The sequence below is a fragment of the Protopterus annectens genome, chromosome 1.part0 (assembly GCF_019279795.1).
Source record: "Protopterus annectens isolate FY-2018-M chromosome 1.part0, PAN1.0, whole genome shotgun sequence".
NCBI classification, from domain to species: domain Eukaryota; kingdom Metazoa; phylum Chordata; order Ceratodontiformes; family Protopteridae; genus Protopterus; species Protopterus annectens.
In genome coordinates this window covers 883,551,975-883,570,020 of record NC_056725.1, presented here as the reverse complement: position 1 = coordinate 883,570,020, position 18,046 = coordinate 883,551,975, and the positions used below count along the sequence as shown (strand labels likewise).

At 37.0% G+C, this 18,046-nt stretch overlaps 1 protein-coding gene across 2 annotated transcripts in view; it reads right to left on the bottom strand.

The window, feature by feature from the left end:
* LOC122795620 (CD109 antigen-like) overlaps positions 1 to 18,046 on the bottom strand; it is a 647,366-nt gene that overhangs the window by 337,281 nt on the left and 292,039 nt on the right. For both annotated transcript variants that reach the window (XM_044063888.1, XM_044063895.1), the window contains 2 exons: positions 12,107 to 12,209; positions 1,126 to 1,243 (listed from right to left, as the gene is read on the bottom strand). In XM_044063888.1, the coding sequence (XP_043919823.1) occupies positions 1,126 to 1,243; positions 12,107 to 12,209 (221 nt within the window). The remainder of the gene's footprint in view (positions 1 to 1,125; positions 1,244 to 12,106; positions 12,210 to 18,046) is intronic.

Sequence of the window (18,046 nt, the reverse complement as noted above, 5' to 3'; positions counted from 1 at the left end):
GTGTAGGTATTATTGAATGCCGGGGTAGATACATAGGCTCAGACAGATTCACATATTTATAGATGGAAACAAAGACATACACAGACAAAAAAAATGAGGGACAATCACAGATATAGCCTCCCCCAGAGCAAACTCAGATGTCATGCAGGGACAATCACAGGTAAGGCACCCATCAGAGGAAACACAGATGCCATTTCTGACTTTAAAATAAAGTGTTTTGTACCACTACTCTGCTTGTTTGTGCTACTTCTTCGTCACAAATGTTATTGTAGGATACTGCATCACCTCAACAACTGTGGATTGGCATTCTTATAAGAGTCAGCCATGGATGTCAATGAGTAACAACCTGAGAAAAAGAAGCACTTCCTTAGCCAAATAATTTCATAACTTGTTTTTTTATTCAAGTCTGTGTTATGTCACCTGACGTTAGTACAAGTTTGACTATCACAGAAATGCATCAGTGTTCTCTCCAAACCTTTTCAGAAATATCCTGTGTCTCATATTATTCTTTATTCTAATGCTTACTGATGTATTCTTTCTTTGTTTACTTCTTTGCTCCTTTACATGCAAGCATTTTTGAGTACTGTGATAATCTGCTATATTATAATTACTCTATTTATGACATTTATTGAAAACCATATGGAGCTTTCCTCCCAAGGTCTTCAATGAAATTGAGCTCTGCCCAGCTGCACATATCTGTATAGGAAACAAACATAAATATATAAACACAGATAGTTTGTGGTAATAATTAGGTAGTAGCTGAAGTATACTATGAAACAATTATATGAACACTAACATTATGAGAGGACGTATTACCTGCAAATTCCATCATTTTTGCTTAAAGCACTGCTACAAATAATAGTAGGATATGAACCAACTTTAAGGGCAAAGAATGCAGTTCTACACTGCCTCACATTAAAAGCTCATTATGCTGTAATGTTTATGGTAATCACTACGTGTCTTTTACTGTTCTGTTTTTGGCACCTCATTGGCCTAACATGCCACTTCCTTAGTGATGACATTCTGGTCAGTGTACTAATAACCAGTCCCACATTACTCACTTGACCTGCTTATAAATGGAGCTGTAGCCAGAAATTCATATTTCATTGCATATGTGCTACATACCTGGGCAAAATCTGTGGTCCAACCGAACCCACGAGTGCTTGATAATGCAAAAGCACTTGCCACCCATGTTGTCGATGTATCAGGCAGGGTCAGATTCAGAGTTGTAGTTGTTCCAGCTCTAGGAGATAAAAAGACGTGTTTAACAGGAATGTATCCAAAAGCTGGGATCCAGCTTGAGAACAGGGCTTGAATTTTAAACTGAATGTACACCCAGTTCTCTGATCTAATGATATATGCTGAGACCTGAAAAGCAGTACTTTTTATCTTTTGATATGAATAGATAGCATTGGTGTTTTCTTACAAGCACCTTCTCAGAAGTATTCTACACTGCTGTAAAATGTGCAAGCTGCAGAAATGGCTTAACAAAGGTAGCGTCATACTAACTGGAGCTAAGAAGATATCCAAAAACTATCGTACTAAAAAATGCAAAAGAACAAAAGAAAGCTGTTACAGGCTGGTATTATACAGATTAACAGGTTAAGCACTTTTGTTCTATCAATGTAAACAAAAATACTTAAACTGTGCGCGTTTTTGTTTATTTTTACAAGTGTGTTTATATTTCATATTGATATTTATTAAAGCAATTGCTTTAAGTACTTTTTCTATGAATTTAAGACTGTTGTAAAAATGACTAATTAATTATGCATGCATGGTGATGTGATTTATTATATAACAGGAAGTGTTTTTAAAGCACAGGAGGTGATATAACTTTCTGTTCTGAAGAAGTTCCTTACATTTATGGAACAAAAGCAATTAACTTTTTGATTAAACTCTGTGATACCTGTCCAAACAAGTGTTCTTTTCTTCGTAAATACTGCAGCTACATGTAAATGGCTTACGGACCCTGAATAAGGCATATCTGGACTTTAGTAGCTAAGTGTACTAGGAACCTCCTTATCATCTTTAAATGTAGTTCACATTAACTTTGCGTACCATTTACTACACTGTTTAATGCAAACTGCACCTACATCCTTCTCTAGAAAAGAGTTATTTACTCCTTTGGGTTACTTTCTGCAATCACAATTGCTTTGAAGCTCATCAGTAGACTTCTGCATTATGCATAGCTATTATACATTATTTGTAGCACTAATGAGGTTAGTCAAGGTTAATAAGTATTGCTGACAGATGACAAGGTGTGACGTAATCATCTCTAGCTCTGCTTATACTGACTGCAATGCTATGGTTTTAATAGAATGTATAGTAAAAATAATTTTCTTAAAGTTTGTTCACTGTTTATATTGTTATATTTGCAAGCACCACTGTCATTTCCATAAAGAGTTCAAAAATCTTCTACATAAATGTTAATACTCTCTTATTGTAGAGTTTTAGGTAAATTTAAAATGTTCTTTGTACTACATTTATTCACAAAGATTTATACTAAATCTTCTAATGTAAGTTTCACTGTACATGTGAGCTAAATGTCTTGTGTAGCAACACATATGAGCTTATATAAACTTGTAATAACATGTGAACCTTACTCTATCAGTTCTGTTACTCTTTTTTACTGACATGGTGTGTTGCTTAAAAGGATCTTTAGACAATCCATCTATCTAGTTATTATATCTATAAATACATGTCAAGAGACTACATAAAGACAATATTTAGAAAACTGAGTCACCATATGAAATTGTACCATTTTAAAGATTAATGGTCTTCTGGGTCTGCCAGTACAGGTTTTCACTATCTGTTAGTTATTCTTCACACATTGGTAAGTATATTTGTATGATAGAATGAATGTTTATATAGTGTCTGTATGACATGAAGAAAAACAAGACGGTTGCCATAATTTACTCTAGTGTATCAAATAATTAAATCAATAACAAATATTTGCCATAATGTATTGATGCAGTCAGTAGTGTACACTTGTTGTGAGCATGTTGTAAAGCACTGACAGAACTGTGGCAGATAAGCAGATTGGAATGGTCTGAGATTCAGTCTTGAACTCTGTAATCTGTTCTCTGTGGAGAGTTGCATGTTCTCTCCATGTATTTGCATGTTTCTAGTACTCTGTTTTCCTAACACCTGCCCAAAATATTCTGGTTCACTGGTATTAGCAAACTGCTTTGCATTTTCTGTTTCCACTGTGCTCCAGGTCATGGCTGTAGAGGATCTATAAAGTAAAGGTTCATTTACCTGGTTAACACATGCTTTGAAAACTTAAAGATTAAATTATATGTCCACTGGGTATCCTCAAAATTATGAGCATTCTCCTCTTCCCAAGATGCAGTGAATTCAGAGCTGATTATATCAAGAAATGGTGTACAGACGCAAAGCTGAGACCTGGGGGCTTCACTCCATGTTGAATTCCACTTCAGATTTCATTTTTTGAATTCAAACAGAAATTGTCAACACTCATGTCATAGAACCTTGAAGCAAAAGTATTAGTAAAAAAGGTCTACTTCACCTTATAGACTCTAAACTTGTGATATCCATCCTAATTATAAAACAAAATGATTTCTCATTTGGACCACCAATATATGCAAGCAATGATACATGGCAAAGTGGACATTATCAGATAATTAATGCATGCCCATGGGGTGTTATGAGGCCTAATGCTGCTGCACCCATTTCTAGATAATGCCTTCTCTGGATAGCATTAGAGACCAATTAACAGTTAAGGCTAGCATGTGAATGTTTTAACCTGCAATCTCCTTCTAGTACAATATATGAACATCCTGTCATTACATATAACGTTATCAGAATTATAATACTGCTTAACCCTCCTTGCTCTACATTCTACCCAAAAGACATCTAATCTCCAGCCCGCAGTAAACAGAATATGCAATTTCATATGCTGCTACTTACTGCAATAAGCAAACTAGCAGTCTATAATTATCAGGGCCACTTTCCTGCTTAACTGCCTCACATACAAATTACTAAACTACTCATATTGTTCATTACTAGCAGACAAGCTATATCACAAAAACACCAGTTATTTCCTTTGCTTATATTCAGAAAATGCAGTATTATTGTCAAAGTCACAGTTCTCCAAAGCAGTAGGTGATAAAAGCTACACAAAGCTTGTGCAAACTGCTTAGAACTCACTAGCTCAAGATATTAAAAAAATCCAGAAATTAACAAAGTCTAAAGAGCAGCCAAGTAAATTTCAAAGCACCAAATACAGATGGCTAAAAAACCTGACCTCAAGCAGCATTAAGTGGCAATCACATATGGCAAACCTTATGATATATCATGCCAATCTACTCATGTATTTCTAAACTGTACAGATTTCATTTTCTTTACCATAAGAAGCTGCAAGTATTGATTGCTAATCTGTCAAAAACAATTAGTCATCCTCTCATTTACTTTTGCATCCACTGATAGCTGCTCATTTTATCTGTATATTTCTGCTTCTATGCTCTGTCATTATTATGTTATGTCTAACAAAAATAATCCTCTGCTAAAATCTGTAGCACCAGCCCACCAGGCCAGTTAACTAAATAAATTAATTAATTAATTAACTGAAGAAATGGTGAGTAGTGTTATGTGCAGTGCTGGCCTCCAAATCCAAGCAGGAACCCAAACAAAGATGGAACAAACAAGTTTTTATTTACAAAACCAGACATCACTTACTCATTGGCTAATACTAATAGTTTAATAAAATCTCACTTATTAACACTTCCTCTTAAAGAGCTACTATTGCTGATATACATGATATTGGATTAAACTGTTCAAGATCTTAAATTTTTGTGGGCAACCCACCTAGATGAAAAAAGATTCAAGACAGAAATAATATGTACAGACAAAACCACATCAACTCAAAAGAAACAAGAAGATGTTAAACATTCTGTTGTTAACTCAGAAAAAACATTTTTGTATTCCCTTATTTTTTGAATTTGAGGCCTTTGTAAAAATTGTACATAGTTTATCAATATTATTTAAATTGCAAATTTTTGTTGTCTTGTTGGAAATCTCAATAAAAAAGTTTGAACAAAAAAAAGAAAAAACATTTTGTACCCATTTAATAACCCAGCCGTGCATAATTTCAGTACAGGCTTAATACTAATATGGTCATTCAAACCTTGGGGGTTAAAGGCATTGCATCAAAATTCCCATAGGAGTTCTTTTTTATTATAACTGGCTTTCCCAGTCCCCTCCCCAGGAATCAATGTTGACTAATTCTAAAATTCCAAATTTAAATTCTGCATGTGTCATATCCAGTAAGGAATGTTTAAAAAGGGCATTGTTTACGTTTTAGATCTTGATGTCGTACTAATACACATAAATTGATTTTCTTAGTGTTCTTTCAGTTTTTCCTACATAGAATTTATTACATTTTGTACATGCAGCTATGAAAACAAGTCCCTTGCTTCCACAATTTCCTCTTCTGAAGTTCACCTTAATTTTTAAAGCATTGTCAAGGGGTAGGTGCACAGTCTCTGAAATATGCGTACACTGGTTACATGACCCTCATTTTTTGGTCCCCTGTCAAACCCTAGGGTTGGGGTGTATACCCCTCTCATAGAGGCTTTTCAAGTTTTGAACCATTTTAAAAATAAATTTTGTGCTGGGTTCTACAATCTTCCCAAACTCAGGAGAATGTTTAAGCATATTATAGCTTTTGCTAATAACCTCCATAACTCTATCAGATGTATAATTAAATTCAACCTCCATGTCTCTTTCAAAGTTCTTGTTACTGCTTTTTGTTTTGTTGAATAGGCACTCACCATCAGTCCCCGTACCTAGCAAGGGTAGGTAATCCTACCCCATTCGCTGAGGACATTCCCTAGGGTGTCCTGTAATAACCACTGTGGGCATCTCCTGTCAAGGAACACATCTGTGACCTTTTCTATTTGAGTGCCAGATCATCTTGGTTAGAGGTCATCCTGGCCACTCTTATACACTGTCCCTTGACCAAACTCCTTTGTGAGAAAGGGTGAGCACTAACAAATGGAAGGTATGAGTTGCTAAAGGTGGGTTTACGATAGATTTTTAATTTAAAAAAACCCTTCTCTGTCAACTCAATGGTGGTGTCTAGGTAGTGAATAGCTTTTCTACCAAAATGGTAAGTGAATTTCAGTAAGTAAGTGCTTCTGTTTAAATGTTCTATAAATCTTGGGATGTTGTCTTCCAGACCATCCCAAAGGATGAAGATATCATCCAAAAATCTTAAGTAAAGGTTAAGATGCTTATGAAATTCTAAACCAAAGACAGCTTCTGTCTCCCATGCTAACAAAACCAGGTTGGCATAAATGGGAGTTCCATTAACTTGTCTAAAGGTTTCTCCTACTGTTGTCTAACACTACAGAAGTCAAGACTACGATAAGTTTGATTTGTTCAGTCCTTAAAATGTTAAAGGTGGAGAGACTATGCCAGAAAAGTCTTAAACCTTCACTAAGTAGAATAGAAGAGAATAAATCTACTATGTCTTTGTTAAGAAGGTGACTGAAGGTCTGTATAGATTGGGAGATAAGTCTAGCTAAAAAGTCCCAGGAATCCCTCAACATATGAGTTTTTGTTCTCAAAATGAATTTCAAGGTCCTATCAATGAAAACAGCTATAAGGTGAGTTTTAGATCTCCTGGCTGCCACATTTGACCTAAAGGGTGAGTTTTCAATACTCATGTATTTTTAAGATCCCCAAAATAATAGTGACAAGAGGTTGTTCAGCATTAAGAAAATGGTAATTCCCTACAGCCGCTCTCTCCTTAATTAATAGATCTTCCAAAAGTAAGTCAGTTCTGTGGTATGCTAAGTTAATTTTGTTCCTAGACATGGGTAGGTATGTGTTAACATCCTGTAGGATTTGTGACATCACATATGAGTAGTTAATAGAATCAAAAAGAACAGTTCCCCCTTCCTTATCAGGTTTCATAATCCTGATATTGACGTTTCAAATTAGGTCTTCTAATAAAGTTCTTTCCTTTTCCATCATGTTGTATGCCTTATGCAGTTTCTTATGACTACCTATCGAGTATAGATAATGCATGCTTGTTCGAAGCTTAGGAGGGCAGGGTGGAGGGGGATTATACAGGCTTCTCTTATTTACCAGTTCTTTATCTGTTTCTGTTATGGGGGCTTTGTTTTCATCTTTTAATATAAGAGCTAAATTAAGCTTCCTGGTAAAAAGTTTAAATTCCACTAGGTGTCTCATAGGTTGAACCTTCTCAAGGGAATAAATTTTAAACTCTTTTCAAAAATGGAAAAGTGTTCCACAGTTATGTCAAGGGTGCTATAGTTGTAAATGTAGAAGCCTTTTAAGCTGTGAACGACCAACCTGTGGTCTAATCATCTTTTCCCTTTCCTTTTTGCTTTCCCCTATTTTTTCTGTTCCCCCTCTGCTGAAAAAAATCTACATCTTCAGTCTAGTCTGGTTGTCTCTACTGCCTGCAGAAATATGTGAGGGGGGAATCTTCCCTTCCTTGGTTCTCCAATCCTCTCCCAGATGGGTGGCCATGGGTTGTGTTAGAACTTATATCCCCTAGTATATGCTGAGGGTGGGGGATCCCCACTGTGAAATTCCTTACACTGTTGGTCGTGTGTTTTAAAGGGTAGGCAGTCATGTCTCCATATTGTTTTAAATCTCTAGTAACTTTCCTTTGTTTCCATTTAATAGCATCCTCATACTTTCTATCTACCTTAAAAATGTGTTCTCATACATGTCTCTGTAGTTATCAAACAGTGAATCACTGCAAATTTTGTCATTCAAACAGTCAGCTTCTTTCAACAAACAATCAGTTTTGTCATTGTTGTACTTAATAATGAGTTCCCTTAATTCAAAGCCATGGCAGTCAAAAAGTGAAGTGAATTCTCTGTAGGTTTGGTCATTTAAATCAAGTCCGTTAAGAAATTTATAAACATGTAAACCTTGTGAAACAACCTCCCTTTTAATACATTCCTTGAGGCATAGGTTGTCCAAACATAAACATTTTCATTAAAAAAAATATTTCCTAAACTAAAAATTCCTTCCTTAAGGGATTCCATTTCAAATTTGCCATTTTGGTGCACAGGCATCTGATAAAAAAATGTTATTAATAGTGTCAACATGCTCATAGCTTTCAACCCAATTTTTAAACAGTGCTTCACTGCATTGATTGAAAGAATTAAAAATAGCTTCTCCCTGGCTTATACAAAAGTCACTGAGAAAAACAGTACCTGTCTTAGCATTTGTTATCTGGAGAATGAAAGCAGTACTGTTTCCTGGGCAGGTGTGCTTTGTATGCCTTTCTCCCTGTCTGTAAATGGTGTCCTTGTGTCCTTCAGGACAGATTTCATTGGAGGCAGAAGGGATAAGGTTAAATTCAACATTCCTTTTCCTTAAGTTGTAGTTTGGCTCAAAGGTTATCCTTGTACAGCCACTTTTGTCCTGCAACGAGCTTGCAGCACTGGTTCTTCCAGCCTCAAGATAAACAGAAGTCAAACCCCCCAGGGAAGAAGTGGGTGGTTGGGGTGGCATTTTGATTAATCGGGTGAGCTCACTCTTCACAGATTGGATGTTGGCTACCAATTGCTTGTGGTTGACAGCTAGGGGTGAATCCAAATCCTCCCCATGTACTACAGTTTAAGAACCAATGGGGTGTCAGCATCCATAACAGCATACCACTCTACACCATCATAGGTTAACTTCCATAGTGTTAGAGAATAATTTTTTGTACTTCAAAGGGGAAACGTTTATACAAGTTAATGGGGGTAGTGATGGGTGCCTCAAGCCCCCCCCCCCATTTATACCAACCTTGTTTTCTGAATGTGGGAAAAAGAAGCTGTCTTTGGTTCAGTATTTAGCAACATCTTAACCTTTGCTTAAGATTTTTGGATGATATCTTCATCCTTTGGGACAATATACCAAGATTTATAAAACATTTAAACAAGAGCACCTCTTTACTAAAATTCTCTTACCATTTTGATAGAAAAGCTGACAGAGAAGGGATTTAAATCAAAAATCTATCATAAACCAACCTTTAGCAACTCATACCATCCATTTGTCAAAGGGCAGTGTATAAGGGTGGCCAGGAAGACCTGTAATATAGATGGTCTGGCACCCAAGCTAGAAAAGGTCGCGCACATGTTCCTTGACAGAGGATACCCACAATGGTTATTAGAAGACATCCTAGAGAACGTCCTCAGTGAATGGCTAGGAAGTACCTATCCTTGCTAGGTATGGGACTGACGGTGAGAGACTATTCAACAAAGAAAAAAGCAGTAACAAGGACTTTGAAAGAGACATCTGCATATTTGAGTTTCAGACTTCATGTCCTTCAGAAAAATGTATGCTTACACAAATCCTGTTATTCTAACAACTTTCTAAGCTTGTAAGTGAAATATTTAAAATCTGTCCCAGTTATGGGTCTTTGCCCCCCACCCCAACCCCTCATTGTCCAGATTTCTTGTGTTAAGAGGTTTAGAGGTATTTTTGGGATTCATGGCTAAGCCTATAGAGACCCCCAGTGGTATACACCTATGTACCAATGAAACTATGAACAATAATCTGCATGATGCAGTGTGGCAAAAAAAAATTAATATATTGCAACCAAAAATGTTAGTGTTAGTTGGAGAAAGATGTCTGTTTTTTATTGTATCACAGTGATATTGCAGGGACCCATCACATGAAATATACCTTGAGGGGGTGTATCACTGCTCCTTCAACTAAAGAATATAAATTCCTGACTACACCCCTGGATTTCACTCATGTGCTGACACCCACTGTGCACACTCTGAGGACAGCACCCTCTCCAAAAAAGCCATGTTGTTACCTGTAGAGAGAAGGACGCCAATTATTGGACAGACAAGGAGGGTCTTTGATGTTGGAGCAATATTATGCTTGAAATATATTTTAAATGTTGTATTAAACACTTCAAGCACCATTTCTCTTAAAAACACTTTACCAACAGTATACATATATTTTATTTTAACATCACCCAGTAACCCATAATGGGCAATAAAAACAAGTCAAGCATTGAAGAATGATTGTTAAAGTGTAAAAAAAAATAGCTGTACAGGAGATACAGAAATAAATATGCTTTTCTCAGGGAAGTAAGCCCAAAGACATTGCTATGTGTAGAGGCTTGGTGGTCTGTGCTTCATTGTCTCACATTCCACTACATTATATAATGAAGTCCAAAATAGCAGCATCTAAGAAAAAAAATATAGATAGATAGATAGATGGATAGATAGATGGATGGATAGATAGATAGATAGATAGATAGATAGATAGATAGATAGATAGATAGATAGATAGATAGATAGATAGATAGATAATCAAATGGATAAATATATAGACAGACAGACAGATAGGTAGGTAGGTAAATAGATAAATATGTTTGTACTATGCTGAGGAGATGAAAGGACAAAAAATGCTCTGAACGCAGAATGAAAAAAATAACTTTAATAGTTTTTTGCAGGGGGAAGGCCCTGATGTGCATGACAAGTGCCACAAACCCCACAAACATACACACACACACACACACACACACATATAATATATATATATATATATATATATATATATATATATATATATATATATATATATATACACACACACACACACACACATATATATTTATATATATATATATATATATATATATATATATACATACACACACACACACACACACACACACACACACACACACACACACACACATATATATATATATACTTTGCAGAGCATAACAATTTGCCAGAGTACAAAAGAAGCTACTGAATGAAATAGTGGGGTAATCCTTTTTGTCACTTCACATCTGACAAGGAGAAGACTGTTTTTATATATCTTCCCCTTTCTTTGCACTCGACTGGAAAGCAAGGGATGCACCTGTCACCCTGCCTTACATATGAAAAGTCATGTAGCACATGTGTATAGAGAAATATAAGGTGTTTTGTGAAAAGACTGATGTTACAAACCTAATGAAAATGCCAGCTACATGGAGTAGAGTGCTCAGCTCTGACCACAGACAGCTGACTAGGGCTCAGTTAATAGGCATCCAGACAGGGATGTGACTGAGAAGTGAGAGAGTCAGATATTGTAACACCCAGTTTGAGAGGGAAGATGCTTGCAGAGCCCCGCCATAAGAGTGCCATCTTGGGGTGTAGGAGGGTATTAGCCATCCAAGGAGTACATGCAGTCCATCTGGAATCAAGGATGTGTAGACATTTCCAACAGCAATATTCTAGTATAAAATGTGTTGCAATGGCTTTTCCAGCAGTGGGAGGGAGAGGGAGTTGTATACAGCATTCAAAATATGTCCTACTCTTTTTGGAAAATAGTCCCATTTCCTAGATCATACATCTCTCTTCCAATGTCCTAAGATTCCAATAAATAGGGGAACAAATGAGCCAGTATGGGGGCACAGGCTTAATCATTCATACAGATACAAACTCCAGAAATGTTATTTGAAAAAGAACAAAAATACAAGTTACAGGCAGAAAAGGCACAGACCATTACTTACCACCAATAACTGCAGAAGCCGATGCCATCCAATGGTATTTGTATTTTTTTTTTATTTATTTACTTTTGTTGAATAAGCAAATGTTTCTTTGTACAGCAAGACACAAATGAATATACATCAGTTGTGAGATATCATAAATAACATCACTGGTGAAAGCAGTCACTGCCTTCACAAGGATAATCCCAGATACATTGTTGTGAAATAAACAAGTCAACTGAGTTCTTATAATTATTCAGTGACTATTGAATGACACACCTCAAATAAAGTAGGGTCATAACTAGACCAACTAGCAGAAGAATTTGGTCATTTAACTAATTTAATCCTGAAGAGAAGACCAATTACACCACAGTATAAATTTAATGAACGTCATCACTGTAGTGTAGAAGAAAACAATGTCCCATGGTTGATAATTACAGCTAAGATGCAGGAATCTTGCAAACCTAAGGGAACAGGCATTCTTAAAATTCTGAATCTGCTGTTACATTATATGAACTTGTTCACCAAGAAAAGCATATTAATGTAAAACTGTTACTATGATGAAACTAAGTGTATATGATATATTCTCTCATATAATGCAGCTTTAATGTAACTTACTCAATGGAAACATCCTGCCATATCCAAGTATCTGGGAAGATCGTAGGGATCAACTGACTCAATGATATAGCTTTCCCCATTTCTTCAATAGGGTACTGGTCATCTGTAATGTTAAAAGCATATCAAATTAGTGGCCCTGAGAGAAAGAATACAAACAAGCATCATTATGTTTCATTGTGTTGATCTATAAGCATACCGAAGCACATACAAACTAAGAATTCAATTTCATTTAATAAATTTGTTAAATAAGTAAGTGAGCTGGCTCTGTTTGGACCTTTTTCAACTACAACCCAGGCTACAAAGGTAAGGGTAAACATAAATACAAGACCAGCTTACAGCATCTATGCAGAAACTAGATTAACTAGAGACAATCAATGCAGACAGGAGCAGAACATGAAAACACTGCTAACAGTGATCAAAGATCATGACTGAACCCATAACCCCTGGGAAAGTGTAATTACTAACCCATAATACTGTCTATATTATGCTAGTATGATAATTATACTGTTTTAAGCAATGAAAGTGATGATTGGTGATTGGCATGCTAGTTACTTGAAGAAACACAACTGTTTTCTAATAAATGAAAACTAAAAGTTAAAAAGATGAAATGTGCACTTGATCTGGAAAAACTAACAGTCCAGATAGCAAGCCCCAGAATTAAGAATATAAAACAACAAAATACAGAAGACCTGGAAATGTTGACAATCACTGTTTTCTTTAATTCTGCACTCTGCAGGAGACAGGTTACTGCATCCCACCTACACACCCACTACTTATATATACTAGCTCAGACATAGCCATACCTTGGAGAAAGGGTAATTCTGCAAAATGCAAAAATGTTGTTAGTGTATGTAAGTCTCCATTTTTGCATATTTGTTCTTATTTTCCAGGGACTCATATGTATGACTCATGAAACTTAAGTGTTGCATCCCTGTTTATTGCTAAATGGAGTGAAGCCAGTAGCACAGTGCTGTCAAAAACTAATCAGATATGTGTTAGGCCCAGCACAATGCTAACATACTAAGGAAAGAACTGCAGAGTAAAACACCACTGTTGCATTATGGGGAAAAGCAGCAGTAAGCTAGCACCTTGGATGCATGGTACTGCAGACAGGCATGTGACTGACGAGGCAGATGTCTCCAATAAAGCAGGCTAGTGTGTTGCTGTTTATGTGAGTTGGCATAGGTGATGAAGGTCTGCACAGCTGCTAGCCTAACCTACCAACCTATTGTGGGCAGACCAGTAAAGGTGTCACAGCAGTTCATCACTGGAATGGGCAGGAAATGGGAAATAAAAAGAAAGGAAAGGGGTGAAGAGCAAGAAAGGAAAATAAAGGAATCCATAAGGCATAACAGATGGGAGAAACAAAGGGCAGTATTTTTAAAGGGTAGAAATTTCCATCTCCAGTATATAAAGAATAAGCGTTGGTGGGGTGGGTAAAGAAGAAATGGTTGGGCAAAGGATAGATGGAAAAGAAAAGGTATCAGGGCAGACAAATAAACAAATATAAAATTTAGACCCAGATAAATAGAGGTTGTATATGCATACAAGGTAGGCATTAAAGTGGATGGACACAGACTGAAAGAGCATGGACAGCTGGGGATAAGGAAGGCTGGTCAATGAAAAATATATGGAGAATGACACAATAAGAAGGAAAACACCTGAATGAGACAGAAAAAAAAAACACTGATGGATGCAAAGTCAGCCCATAGGACAAAACCTAGCCATCTGTCATCTGCAGTCTATGCCTCTGGTGACCTGATGGTTGGGGGCTAGCAGCCACATGACTCAATAAGCCACACCAGAAGGTTCTCCTCAGTGTTGAGGCAGGTATCTAATTGTCAGCACAGCTTGTATGACACCTGCCTTTACAACTGATGCAGAGAGTTAATCAGAGACTCCTCCAGGTCACTGAGAGCAGGTAGCCTACACTTCCTTCTAAGCAGTGGCCACAGAGTCCACCAGCGATACCTCCAGGACACCTTCAAGACTGTGACCTTTACTCTGCTCTGGAGAGGCAGGCATCATGAGTATCAATGACCCAGCACTAGGTGTGTCAGTTGGAAATCACTGAGGTGATTATCTCAGCTTTATAACCTCAACCACAACTGCACTTGTTAAAGAACAAGGAAAAGAACACATTGATGCACATCTGTGGTGCACATTAACACAGTGATGCATGTATGTGGTGCACATTAACACAGTGATGCACGTATGTGGTGCACATTAACACAGTGATGCACGTATGTGGTGCACATTAACACAGTGATGCACATGTGGTGCACATTAACACAGTGATGCACATATGTGGTGCACATTAACACAGTGATGCACATGTGTGGTGCATATTAACACAGTGATGCACGTATGTGGTGCACATTAACACAGTGATGCACATGTGTGGTGCATATTAACACAGTGATGCACGTATGTGGTGCACATTAACACAGTGATGCACATATGTGTTGTACATTCAATTGGATTTATGTTGTGAAGTGGTAGAAATGGCATATGCACTCAGCTGCCGGGACAGTTGTCCCTGCTTCCTGTGACATCCTGTTTTTCAGTTCTCACTTCTCAGCCACTGTAAAAAGGTATGCATACCTGAGTACATAAGTACATCAGGTAATGTAATAACAGGAAACAGGACACAATGCTTACAATACATTTCCATGTCTCTCTCTCTCTATATCTATCTGCTGCCTGCCAGTGGTGAAGAAGGTCAAGATGTCACCACAGCAGGTCTTTGCAATGATGCCGGCATCGATTACAAGAATGGTTGATGCCACTAGCACCTCTCACCATCTTGACAAACCGTGTCACTCGACAACATTGCAGAAAGGGACATCAAACTGCCCAATCAGGCCATCAGGGAAGTCTGTCTGCAGAAGGAACAATATCTTGCTATCTCTGGCACACCATGCAAAAGACCTGCAGTTCACAGTGTCAGAGGAATTCCAACAAACACTCCAGCAGGAGAATGATACGATCGTGCACACAGGTACACATTCAGACATCATGTAATGCTCAATTCAGTGCAGCAACAGGTGCTACCAAACTGTTGTAACATGGTGCCATGGCACTCCAGGACCATGCAAGCTGTGCACATGAGCATATTCATCACATGGATAAAATGCATGAATAGTACTAACCACCAGGTAGCACACTATGTTTAAGATATCATTTAGAGACAAAGACACTAAAGTGACTTATCAGCATAACCACCATCCTAGGAAGCACATATTAGCACAATATAAAATGAGAGTGCAGTTTTTCATAAGAATAATTATTAGATGAAAATCTGTGGAGTACAGGACTTGACACAGTAACTCTCTAGAAATGAATATAAATGTACTGAGGGGTGTAATGTGCCCCAGGAGTGTAATTAACATCTGTCACATGTATGAGTGGAACACAGCACAATGACAGGATACTGCCATGTCTAGCTGCCATGATGGTGTGGACAGTGAGCATGAGGTAGCCAGGCTTTTATGAGTTCATGCATGAAGGTGTGAACAAAGGCCAGATGGTACATCTCCTATTTCTTTGACTCTCTAAGGCATTTAACAATATTAGCCCCAAAGCAGACTTGCTGGGCTAGGTCTGAATTACAGCTTCATAAATTGATTCTGCTTGCACACCATAAACACAAAATGAAAATCTTCCTACACAATGAATTACCTGTGAGTAAAACTCCCTCAGGTGTCTATTCTTGGTGAATTTCTCTTCATGCCCCCCCCCCCGTGCCTCATCCTTATCATATAGGAATATGTTGAAGACTCTGCCTTCTCTGTTGTCCAAGACACATTGCAAGGATTCTTCAAGTCAGAGATGAAGTGTAAACATATATAACTTGTGTTAAATGCAAACAAAACCAATTCAATATTCCAATATTGTTTCTTCCTCGCTAAAACCTTTCCCAAAACCTTACCATCTCCACTAGCAATAATACATGTATTACACATTAGTTATTTTAAATACTTAGCAATGACTCTCAATAAATCTCCAGCTCTTGATTTGTGTAATGACCGTATACTAAAAATATATCCAAATTCTTGTCTCAGTGTACTGGGTCAAAATCTTATTAATACACATTCTTTTGGCATAAGCATAATTTGTCAAACATTAATGTGTTAATAAAGTATTTACATCTTTTAATACTGAAAATAATAATAATTTGATGTGAATTATATAAGGTCACAGGTTAGAAATTCTATAGCAATCTTCAGTGCGATATCAGTCTTCATTTGAAAATCAACATTATGTTCCATATAGAAAGGTATTTGATTACATAAGAATTTTCATAAATACTGTATGCCTTTTGGCTTAAGTGGTGCTGGAAAGGGGCCCTTTGGACCAATGTGCTTAAGTGGTCAACAAATACATAAATAAACAAACAAATAAATTAATAAATGTATGAGTGTACTTTTGCTGCAGCATATTAGGCAGCATATTAGACAGTTCTGCCAAATCTTTCAAGTCTCTTCACATCCGTTTATAACATCCTGTACAAAAACATTGTTGGATAATGTGCCATAAACATAAACATAAATGTAAACTTTTCTTTCCAGGCCTTCAATAAAGTTATTTACAAAGACTCTGAACAAAAGTGGTACTGGAACTGGCACTGATACTATCCCTGTAATACCTTATGGGTCACTATCCTTGTATCTGAGTGGACTGCGTTTATATGAATTTCAATGTCCTACAGCCTAGCTTTTGTTTTCATATCCTTGACCCACTTCAAATCTGCATAGTCTGTTCATCACCTTTTCATCTTTTTTTGTGAAGTCTTGTTAAAATATGAGTTTTCTGATCTTACGCCTGGTTACACTGCCAAATAACTTTATGAAACCAATACAAGCCACACCAGAAATGAAGGTGCACTCCTGATGATTCATTTCACTAGTTTATTTTAAACAATCTGTCAGGCACATCTGACCAGGGAAGAAAAAGGAACAAAGGAAAAAAGTAAGAGAACAATGTCATCATGGATACGGAAACACTGACTAGTACTTGCACCATAACAAACTCCAACTAAGTCCACTAGATCCAACAAGATTACGTTTGAAGCTGCAGCAGCAGTGGAAGGTATGGAGGTCTGCACAGCTCATTCTACTGTAGTAACAGGAAATAAGCTAATTATAATTAGAAAGAGATTTTCTCGAAGGTGATAATTGTAACTCAGAAGCAGCAGGGGCATCTTTTGAGTTCCACTTGCAATCCCTACACCCCACCATCTCCCAGAGTTATATATCATGTTTCTTGTGGTCAACAGCTCAGTAGATCTGATTTCCAGCAACTTGAATCTTCCCATGCCAGAGAACATCACAGGGCTAGCAAAGCCATGGGAAGGTAAAGGATATTGGGAGAGTCAATATCCTGGTTTAAATGACAAAACAGCTGTTGGAACCCTAAAGTAGATTTTGAGCTGTAATAGCTGTTGAAACCTTAAGTGTGACCTTTTTCAATGCTTACTGTTAACCTACTTTTTAGCATTTTTTTCTATTATAACAGCTGTCAGATCTCTATGTCAGAGCAACCATAGCTGTTAAAACAGCCATTATAATTCAGATCTTTAGCAACAGATCACATATTTTGTAAATATGTAAAATGAATTGCATTCCATTGTAGTCCAATTGTCTAGAACTTGAAGAAACTTCACTGTAACTAAGTCTACTTGCCTTTTTTTCCTACCCTTACCTGTAGCTGCTGGAATATAGTATTATACTTTATACCACATATAACTGTATACTATGAATATCACTGAAGGAGAAACCTTCTGGAATAAGCAATTTTACACATACCATCCTATGTACTGCTGTGAAAAGAAAAATGTATAAAGTACTTTGCAACTGTACATATTTGTCTTGCATAAGATTTTTAACTTTTACAAACCTCAGACTACTTAGCCCTCCCATTCCACATGCTTCTCAAGTA